Here is an 11168-nt window from a genome sequence, read left to right as displayed (position 1 = left end):
GCCACTCTTTACACTGCCCACTCACAGGCTCCAGTAACTGGATTTGAGAGAGACTTGTAAAGGCAGAGTTGAAAGGAGTTGGTGGCCAAGGGAAGGAGAAAATCTGTGATGATGGAAGTTTTTAGTTTTTGTGAATGGTGAATCAGGACACTTCTCATAAAGACAGAGATTGCCAGAGAAGGGTAGGGTGAAGCTGATGGAGAAGATAAAGAGTTCAGTTTGAACCTTCAGAGTTGGGAGTGAGTGAATATATTTATGTATCATAAGCAACTAGTAGAAAAAGAGGAGAAGATGCTTGAGTTCAGAAGCAAAGTTTGGATGAAAAATAAGAGACAGAAACTGGAACTTATTTGTAATATCCCATAGGACTTTGCATTTTTTATTCTTTTACCTGTAACTACTGACAATGAGGGTTTGCTTTTTGGCTGCAGTGAACAAGTTGAAGAGGCCCAATAGGGGCTAGGAGTTCTTATCCTTTAGAGGAAGTAGTCATAGAGGGCCTTAAACGCAAAGGCTTATCTGTGTATTTTATACTCAGCGTGCCAAGGGCACAGACCTCATTTGTCCTGTGTCACTTTGTCTCCAGCACCTAGAAGAGAGACTGACAAATTGTAACTACTCAAATATTTAAGGGTGAGTGGAATAAATTAGAGGATGAGGGGTGAATAAATGAATGAATGAACAGTCCCACAGGGCATAATGGAGAGCTGGGGCAGGGAGAAGCTACCTGGGACCTTTTTCTCTTCCTTAAAACCTCTTCAGAAGACTGAAAGATGAGAGGCCATGCATAGTAATGGTTAAGAACATGAATTCTTAATTCAGGTTACTGAACTTCCAAGCTGAGTGACTAGGCCAAGTTACTCAACCTCTCTGAGCACAAACTTCCTCCCTGTAAAACAAACATAGTAAATGTTTAGAGCAGCTCCTGGGAAAAAGTAAGTTTCACATAAGCTTAAGTGTTGTTATTTTGGGCATCTTGATAAGGTAAGCCTGCAAGATAAGCCAGAAATTCCCAGGGGAGGGTGAATCCAGCTACTCAGCCTGTAAGTGCCTTCAAAAGTGAACAATCACCTTTTCTCTCCACTTGCCTCTAGATACCCCACCTCCCTCCAACATACCTTTCTCTGTCAAGAGACAGAGACCTGGGTTGTAGTTCCAGGTGGAAGCAGTGAGCTGTGTGAGTTTGCCAAGCCCCATGCCCTCTCGGGGCCTTATTTCTCTCTCCTGCCCATGCGAGGTTGTAGGAGGTCAGAGCCAATGTCCCTTTCAGCTAAAATGGACCACTGTCGGCGCGTCCAATTCTGGGTGCCCGCTCACCCCCACCCCATAGTCGTCCCCAGGGCGATCCCTCCCCCCCATATCCCCGGGGTCCCCCACAACCACCCCGGTACCCTGCTCGCCCCAGCTGCGGCCCAGCGCCCCGCACTGCCCAGGGGAGGGGGCTGGCGGGCACCCCCGGCCGGGATGCCAGTGCCGGGGACACGGTGCCCGGCGCGCCTTCTCACGCGGCGCCTTTATAGAGAGTGGGCCGGGCACTCACTAATGTTTAACTCAGGGCCGAAACGTGCGAGCGCCGAGGGACCGCGGCCAGAGCAGCGGAGCAGGAAGCCGTGTCGGCGGCTCGCGGTGACTTCTGCCTGCGCTCTGGCTCCGGGAGCTCAGTTAGGAGGAGACGCCGACGATGAAGGTGAGTGAGTAGCGCGCCCCTCACTTCTCCAGCCCCAAGATCGAGTTGTAGGCGCCTCTTTACCAGACTCTCCCCAGATCACCCAAAAGCTCGCGGAACGGGACGAGGGACTCCCGTCAGGCGAAGCCCCAAGGCCAGCTCCTTCACCTCGCTCTGGGACCCGTGCGGTTCCTGCTAGGACCCACGCACCGAGCTTTGGAGGTCCCGGAGAGCCACCCCCAAAACGCACGCTCGAACCCTCGCTGGCTTCAGACGGGCGGGAGTAGAGAAACCAACGCTAATGAGCCCAGAGCCCACAAGTTCAAGGGTGCACTCCTTAGCGAACTCCGACTGGTGCACTTGAAACCCTCCAGCCCACTGTAACGCTTTTAACGCTTGCCTGTCTGTGAGTCCCGCTGCCTCTGGAGCAGCCCAGGCCCTGACCCTCCTACCCAAACTGGGGCCAAATGCTTCCCTCTAATTGGACATGATCTGACCGGCTTGCAGACACCATGGAAGGTTCTCCTGGGACTGCTGGGTGCTGCTGTGCTTGTCGTCGTCGTCACCGTGCCTGTGGTTCTGCTGAACAAAGGAAGTAAGTTTGAAACATCTGAAAAAGAGACAGTTGGCGATCAGGGTCAGGCTCCGTCTCATCACACTGAGGGGAACAGGGATTTTGCTGGGGGCTTGGACCAGTGCACCGGGGTGTAGCAGAGAAGGCTCCCCTGACGTCGCTGCGGCTTTGGGGGGTGCTAAATTAACTTCCAGGGGCCTCCAGTGTTAGGGCTGCAAGCCTTGAAGCCGCCACCTTTTGTTATGTATAACAAATGCATACTTCCTGAAATTAGGGGGAAGCCTTAAGATTTATTTTTGTTAAATTTGCATTAAATTTGAGATATTTTAAATCTAAATATAGGTTTTTTTTTTTAAAGTTTGTGATCTTCAAAGGAAAAAAAGTTGGTGTTTAAATATCCCAAACACAGCTGTAAGGATGTCATAAAGGGAGGGGGAAGATGGGGAAAAAAGCCCCCAAATTTTCCTTCAGGGACGTTGGGCATTCATCAATTGGAGGGTCCAGATGCAAGGAAGTAACCATCTGACCAATTTAGGAGTGCTGCAGAGCTGCCATACAGCTGGCATGCATGCTACTGCTCAGAGGCAGCTGGAATCAGTGATGTTTTGGTGGATTCTTTCATTTAAAGCCACCTTTATGTCTTTTTAGTTTGCCTGAATATTTCAGTCTAGCCCCAGCATTTCATATAAAATACTCAGATAATGGAATACACACTTGTAGGTGAGGGAGAGATCACCTACAACCCCCCCCTTAGCTCTTTGGCTGGATCTAGGAACCAAATTGACACAAGGCAGATTGACAGGAGAAAAGCATACAAGTTTTATTAGTTTTTCATGTACATGGGGATATTCACAACGGCTTGAAATTCGAACTGGCCAAAATAAATGCTTTTATACATTTTAGGCCAAGAGTGATAAATTTGTGAAGAAATGACAGGCCAAAGGGGCTCTGGCTAAGGGCAGCAAATTCTTTTTTCTATTTTTTATTTTTTTGTTTTTTGTGACCGCGCTCAGCCAGTGAGCAAACTGGCCATCCCTAAGTAGGATCCGAACCCGGGGCGGGAGCGCTACTACGCTCCCAGCACCGCACTCTCCCGAGTGAGCCACGGGGTCGGCCCAGGGCAGCAAATTCTAAGGGAGCTGCTAAGAGATATATGTGGGTGTAAAGCTAGTGGAAGATAAGAATTACCTTGGAAAGTTTATTTATTCAGATCCATTGCAGCCCCAATTCCCAGTCTGGTGATAAGGGCTAGTTTCATGCCCTGGTACAAAGAGAGCACCCTTCAGAGGATGAATAAACAGAAAAGAACATTTCTAAGCAGGGTTCCTCCACATTCCATTAAGCCAGTCTCCCATCTCTAGGAGTAAGTTCATCCAATAAAATGGTTTATCCTCATTTATTTGATGAAGAATGTTTATTTTGTCTTTTAAAAGGTGCAGATTAGACTCAGTCTGTCATGAGGGATTCACATAGAAGTAGCATTCTTTTCCAATGACCACACAGGCTCCTCCCTTTTGGGCAGTTGGTGCCTCCAGGACATGGCAATTCTAATGTACAAAAGAGGCTAAACTATCTATTTCTGATTGGAGTGTTTTGAATGTTTGCATAGTAATGTTGAACTCTTGCCTTTTCAATTTTATAAACTCCAGTGCTTGGAAAATAAATTCTCAATATTGAAAAGAACTTTGAACTGTGATATACAAGAATACGCCAAGTACGTTTGTGTGGTACTACTTTATGAACAAAGGAGCTCTTTTGTAACTTGGCTAGCATTTCAAGTGGAGTACCTGGTGACAGAAGGTGTTAAGTACATGAATCCATATCACTCTGATCATCTAGGTGGGAATTCTGTATATACCTCGTCACAGCAGAAGATAAAAATACCAGTGTTGCTCACGAATAAGGTCACAGTGGAATGTGTGACCCTTCAGATTGGGGTTTGTTGTGCCTTGTCTTCTGTCATATTGGCATCTGCCATCTGCATCCTTCATGTGCCCCTGTCAGTCCATAGGAGCAGAACAGGTTGTAAAGTATCTAATATAGCAGGCCTTTAGTTCAGTTTTGGCAGACATAAGGCTCAATTTCGTCACGTGGCTAAGTTAATCCAGAATTTTGGTCTATCCATATGCAGTCTGTGGTGTCTACAAGTCTAACGAAGGGAGCAAGTAAGCTGCCCTAAGTTACACAGGGCTGGTTTGTGAGCTCTTTGTCACATCTGGTGATTTGACAAGTGTTTGTACCATAAGAGTTAAGTGTAAGAACTATTTATGACCTTGTGAGAGACTTAAGGATCCCAGGAGTGAAATCAAACTTCAGAGTTCGATTGCAATAACTCATCGGTATGTTGCCTAAGACAAGACTAGTATCATCTTTGTTTTCAATGCAGAGGGGAAAATTCCTTTCTAATGAACTTGGCAGAGCAAAGGACAGTCCTTGAACTCTCACAGAGATTTCTCTGTGCATAATAGGTTCACCAAAAGGAGAAATAGTGTGACGTTGTTTCCTTGGTTGGGGATGCCATACCTTGGCATATATCCATTCTCTGGACTTGATCTGCCAGAACAAAACTAAGTTCAGGTTCTTTTACATAATCTAGACGTTGACATAGCCAACAATCAGATTGATTAGTTAATGCATACAGGGTTTGGAAGACTGATACAAAGGGGTGTTGGGTCTATGATTGACCTGTTGGAAAAATAGTAAGGGTTAACAAAAGCAAGACACAGTTTGAAAAAAGATTCACAGTGGATGATCGGAGACAGAATAAGATAGATGGAGATGGTCCCCAGTTGGCTTTTTAATAGGCAATCAACGAGCAGGGAAAAGCTGTCTCAAAGAAAAAGAGGGTTTTTTATTTTTATTGTTTTGTTTTGTTATGAGGGGTAATAGGGAGACCCAAAAGGGGGAGAAAATGGGTGGAAGTGAAAAATCTTGGTCTATGGTCTTAGGAAAATCTGTCTACTTCAAGGAAATATTGTCTGCTTCTGGGACCTGGAAATTGGCCCTATAAATCCTTATTTTAAGGTCATCTTATATGCTTTTCCAATTGTCCTGGGAGTACTGATCAGGATCTTGCTACGTATGACTTGTGTGAAGCCAGGATGATATTTTTTTAAAATTTTAATGGCAGTGTAGGTAGTCAGCAGTACTTCATAAGGGCCTTCCTAATGAGGTGATTTATGTGCTTTCTTCTAAAAAACTCCTTGATGTACACATGATCTCCTCTTTGAAAAGGATAGCAAGGCTTGTCAGTTTGTGGAGGCCATGGCCTTTTTCACAGTTGATAACATACTCCAAGTATATCAGTTAGTGCGTGTATATAGCTAGTCATAGCATCAAATTGTTCACTTAAATAAATCCCCATAGTGTTCATTCAACACAGGAATGGAAGTTTTAGAGATGCCAGTAGGCATACGGCTGCTGAACAGTGTTTCAAAAGGGGTTAATCCATTTCTTCTATTTGGAGTACTACAAATTTTTATAGGGTCAGAGGTAGTGCTTCTGGCCATTTAAGTCCAGTTTTTTGACAGATTTTTCCTAAAGTCTTTTTTTCTTTTTCCAGAATTTCATTACATTTTATTATACACTAACTGGCTTATAATTTTAATTCTTTACAAAGAAAATGCTAAGAAAATTATAATCATGTTACATGGTTTAAAATCATAGTTCCAGATTTCTTTACCTGTAAGATGGAAGGGTCCAGCAGGTATATCCACATTCACAGACTTTAGTTCCGTTCAATGATATGGCACATCCTGCAAAATTAACTATTCACACACACACAAAATGTCTCAAATACAGTAAAAATGTACACGCAATGAAGGTAATTTACAACGACAAATAAGGAATGTAATTTATCTTGGCCGTGCTTCAGAAATTTACAATAGCCTTAGATAAGGCATAAAGCAGGAAGGACTAAGCACAGTTTAAAGTCCTTTTTATGTCTAGATTTCTACATTCTACTTGCCCTGAGGATTGGAGATGGTACAGGGTATGAAATTTTAATAAGTACCCCTAGAGATTTTGCAAGCAAGTGGTTTATCTCTGCTATAAAATGAGTTCCTTGGTCTGACTCAATCTATAAAAGGATTTCAAAATGAGGAGTAAGCTTAGTTATTAATTTCTTCACCACTGTTGTGGCGTCAGCATGTCTAGTCAGATAGCATTCAGTCCATCCACTAAACATACAGACACTAAGCAAATAGGGAGAATAGCCTAAACCTGGAGGTAAACCTATAAAATTTACTTGGAGTGCTGCAAAGGGTAGTGTGGGCCTTGGAGGACTTTCTGAGGAATGTTGGTTTCTTCCAGAAATTTAATGAAATTTACAAGTAGTGCACTGGGAAATATTTTGGTCAGAAATTTTGTAGATCCCAGTGCAAAACTCATTGTCTTTTAATTCCTAAATGATAGCCTGTCTGCACAAATGTCCCATCTGATGGGAGATAAGTGTAAGCCAAAAGGCTAAAAGAAAAGGAGCCACAGGAAGCCCGTTCAGCTCAATATATATTCCATCTGATAATTACTTGGCACCCTTTTGTCTCCATTTATCTTTTTCAGATTTGGGGGCATTTGCCTGATGATCGACAGTATCATTTAGGGATAAAGGCAAGTGTATAAATTGGGTGAAAAAAAGATAATGGGGTCCCTTCTTGGCTGCATACTTAGCAGCATTGTCCGCCCTGTCTTCCCCTGGAGGTATAGTATCACCAGTCTCTTTAGTGTGGACTGCACAACGAACAGTATTAATTTTAGCAGGGAGGTGAGTAGGTTGCAATAAGGCACCAATTTTATGTCTATTAGCACTAGGAGTACCAGCAGAGGTTTAGAATCCATGGGATTTCCAGATTGTGCTGACAGCATGGCAGACTCCAAAAGTATATCTGGACCCAGTGTAAATAGTGGCAGTTTTTCCTTTTGCCAGTGTGCAAGCTCTAGTAAAGGCTATAAAGTTGGCAGCTTGGGCTGACATTATAGTGAGTAAAGAGTAGCCTCGAGTGTTTCATGTGGGGAAACTATGGCATAGCCAGTTATTACGTTTCCCTTGAAATTTCATTTACAAGAGCCATCACAAAGTATAAGATGGGTTGTCTAAACGAGTGGCTGAAAAATCCTCTTGTGGCTTTGAAACCATTTCCATAGCTGCTAGGCAATCATGTGGAATGAAACGAGGGCAGGATTTAAAGTGTTACAATGACAGAAGATGATGGAGGGATTGGTTCATAGGGCTTACTCGTCAGCAATCTGCATGTGGAGAGGTGCTGCATCTTATGAACTTGTAAGAGAGCAGATGCAGCATGGGGAACAGGGAGGAGAATCGGGGGCCTAATATAAGAGCACTAGCTTGGTCAATTAAGGTGGCAACTGCTATTACTGCATGCAGGCAAGGGGCATTCCTGCTGCCACAGGGTCCAACTGAAATGAAAAAATATGCTACAGGATGGATCTGAGAGGCAAAGCGTTGCTCTAGAACACTTGCAGCAATTTCATTATTTTGATGAGAATATAGGAGAAACAGTTTATGAAAATTAGGTAAGCCAAAGAGCAGAGGATATGGACAATGCTAATTTTAAGCCTTCAGAGGAAGTTAATGCCTCTGGAGTGGTATCTGGGAGGAAGGCATGTGGTACTTTACTAAGAGCAACAAAATCGGAATCTATTGCTGGCAATAGCCAGCTACCTCTAGAAATTTACATAGCTGCTTTTAGTTTGGGGGACAGGGATAGAAAATTGACTCAAGGCTTTTGGGGGTGAGCTTTTGAGTGTCCTGAGATATTTCATATCCTAAGTAGGTAGTAGTGCCTCCTTCAGCTAGTGCCTTTAAAAGAGTGAAGGAGTCAGTAAAGTCACCCTGTTTAGTTTGGTTACAAAGCAAAATGTCATCCACATGCTGCGCAAAGGTGAATCTTTGGGTAAAGGCTACAGAATCCAAGTTCACTTTAAGGATTTGAGAGAATTAAAGGGGACTCACAATATTCCTGAGGAACGTGAGTTCATGCTAATTGTCTCCCTCTAAATGTAAATGCAAAGAGAAAGTGTGAATGAATCAGGATGAAAATCAAAAGGAAAGCTAAGCAAAAGTCAATTACTTCAAGCTCCACACAGGTAATACTGGGATGGGGGCTTCCCAGCATTAAAAAACAAGGTTGAGGCAACAGATACCTTATGGACTGGACCTCTTACGACAACTCCATGAGAGGTTGGCACACTCAGACAAAGAGAGCTCGTACCTGTCTAGAGTTCCCAATCTTTTCAGACTGGCTGACTGACACAAAGCTGGCACTCTGTGCCCTCAGAGGGCAGAGACCAGAGAGGGTGTCCTCTTTGGTCACAAAGCCAAGCTCTTAGGACAGAAAACAAGACAAGAAAGGAACTTATCCTATGATTCCTCTCTTTATAGCAAACAGCACAAAAAGACAGACAAAGGCAGACAATAGCCATCTCTGAGAGGCAAAGGATCACGTAGAAATTTAGAGTACTTACAAGAACACCAAAAGTCACTTTTTACCCAGATAACTCATTCATAAAATGTTTCTCCTGACAATCCAAATTAGAGAGGGAAAGAGACGAAGAGAGTCTTCCCACCCTCACCTCAACAAGTCCCCACAGCAGAGACCCGTGACACTGACAGTGAGAAATCTATCTTAACTTTTCTGGCTTCTTATCAGAGGTTCAGGATCTCAGCTGCAGCAGCTCCAGAACGGTAGTCACACCCACACCAGAAGCTAAATTTTGCAGGGGAGGGAGAGATCACCCCCAGTCCCCAATCCCCCCTTAGCTCTTCTGTGGGCTCTTTGGCTGGATCTAGGAACCAAATTGACACAAGGGAGATTAACAAAAGAAAAGCATACAAGTTTTATTAGTTTTTCATGTACATGGATATCTTCACAAGAGCTTGAAATCTGAATTGGCCAAAGCAAATGCTTTTATACATTTTACACCAAGAATGATAAATTTATGAAGAAATGACAGGCCGAAGGGGCTCTGGCTAGGGGCAGTAAATTCTAAAAGAGTCACTAGGAGATATATGTGGATGTAAAGCTAGAGAAAGATAAGGGTTACTTGCAGAACTTTATTTATTCAGATCTATCACAGCACCAGTTCCTGGTCGGGTGATAAGGGATATTTTCTGGCTTTTGTACAAGGAGGACACCCCTCCCAGAGAAATCTTTATGGCTTGCTGCATACAGGAAGAGATCAGTTAGCCCTTCTGAAACTACAATTTTTTCAATGTTTTCAGCTCAAAATAATTAATTCAGCATATTTGGGGGTGGCGTATCCTTCACTCTTTCACACTGGTGGATGCAAGCAAGTGAAAAGAACTAGTCTGTGTGTTCTCTGGCCCTACTTTTTTTTTTTAAACACTTACTTTCGTTTCAGTATTACGCACTTTCTAAATTAGTCAGCCAGCTGAAGCATTCTGTCCAGGTGGTTTAGCCAACCAGGAAATGTACAGTCAGGGCTTACATATTCAGGGGGTCTCATCCAGACTTCAAGGTGACAGTTCAGAAGTAGTCTGTAGAGATGTCAAAACCAGGTTTGCCTTGCAGTTTCACGGCCAGGGCAAAGGTGGGAAAGGTTAAGTAACTGAATGGGTTGACCTATGGCTAATAACATTTAAAGAAATCAGTGGTCACTACCATTTAGACTATTAAATGACAGATATCAGTCCACGTATGTTTGACTCTTTCTCATGAACTGTTAAAATATACTATTTTCATAAAGTAACATTTTGTATAAACAACAACATACACAAAGCCTTGAGGGAAAAGGATGGACCAGTCATTCAATTAATATGTATTTGTAAGGCTTACATTATACTCCAGGCAATATCCGGGTTGCTGTGCATACAGAGATTAAATTTTATATAGAGGTTCCTGACCTCAAGAAGTTTATAGTGTAGTAGAATGGGAATATGCAAACAAATATATATATCAAATTATCCTGGATAGCCCCTTGGTCTCCAAAACATCACTGAGGCATCACAGCATCACTGGAATGATGGTTAAAATTAATAATCAGAACTTCCCTTAGGGAAAATTGGAAGGAATGCTGTACTTTGATAAGCCACTTGAAATGGGCAGTGACACTTCAGGGGCCTGGTTTGTGGAACTGCCTTCCATGGGGCTTTTGTTTTGCTGGATAGCATATATAACTGGAAAGGGGCTGTTTTGCCATTTCCCCTAAATGGCACCTAGTCTCTCCTTCAAATGAAATTTGTACAAATTTCAAGAACGTTCTCTTGAGGAGAACTTCCTGAAAGACACACTTCTTTCCACCTACTACTCTTAAGTTCAAAAAGATAGAGAGGCTTGAGCAAACCATCATGGGAACACATCTGGGAAAGCCAGGGAAGACTTTTCACAAGAGATTTTTTTTGTGTGGGAATCTTGAATACTTAACATCATTTTCTTTCTGGATATAAGGGTTTCCAGAAAATGTGATTGCCTGGGTGTCAACATGGAGACACAAGATCATATCCTCTACTCTGGGATTATAAAAGGATCCAAGGCTAAAGAGGAAGGTGGGCAGTAGGGAAAGGAGTTTGATTATTGCCTGTGGCTGCTGCAGAGCTCCCAGAAGAATTCTGAGAACGTCTGAACTGTTGGGCTTGGCAGTGGGAATGTGGGTTGAAATCGAGGAAGACTGCAGGGGAAGCAAAGGAAATGGTCCAGGACACTTATAATGCAGATCAGAACTTGGAGGCTGTAGAGCTACTCAAAAATGTAAACGACTAGACTTTAATAATTGGTTAGACACAAGGCTGAAAGGAGGAGGGTGGCTAAAGGTGCCTCTTGAGCAACTGGGTGCAGATGAGGTTTCATGAGGGGGCTTTATTTAGTTAGTTATTTCTCTTATATTTCTTAATTTTCATGTATGTATGTTTAAGGAAAAAAGGAAAGTCATCATGTTTCACCTCCTGCCTTA

The 11168-nt window shown here is 43.2% G+C and overlaps 1 protein-coding gene across 1 annotated transcript in view; it reads left to right on the top strand.

The window, feature by feature from the left end:
• The first annotated feature begins 1588 nt into the window (after positions 1-1588).
• Positions 1589-11168, top strand: part of DPP4 (dipeptidyl peptidase 4) — a 78366-nt gene continuing 68786 nt past the window's right edge. The window contains exons 1-2 of the mRNA XM_063099072.1: positions 1589-1687; positions 2174-2261. Coding sequence (XP_062955142.1) covers positions 1682-1687; positions 2174-2261 — 94 coding nt within the window. The 5' untranslated portion in view covers positions 1589-1681. The remainder of the gene's footprint in view (positions 1688-2173; positions 2262-11168) is intronic.

The sequence above is a fragment of the Cynocephalus volans genome, chromosome 1, assembly GCF_027409185.1.
Source record: "Cynocephalus volans isolate mCynVol1 chromosome 1, mCynVol1.pri, whole genome shotgun sequence".
In the NCBI taxonomy this organism is placed as follows: domain Eukaryota; kingdom Metazoa; phylum Chordata; class Mammalia; order Dermoptera; family Cynocephalidae; genus Cynocephalus; species Cynocephalus volans.
The sequence above is the reverse complement of the archived record's forward strand: the minus strand, read 5'-3'. Positions and strand labels throughout refer to the sequence as shown.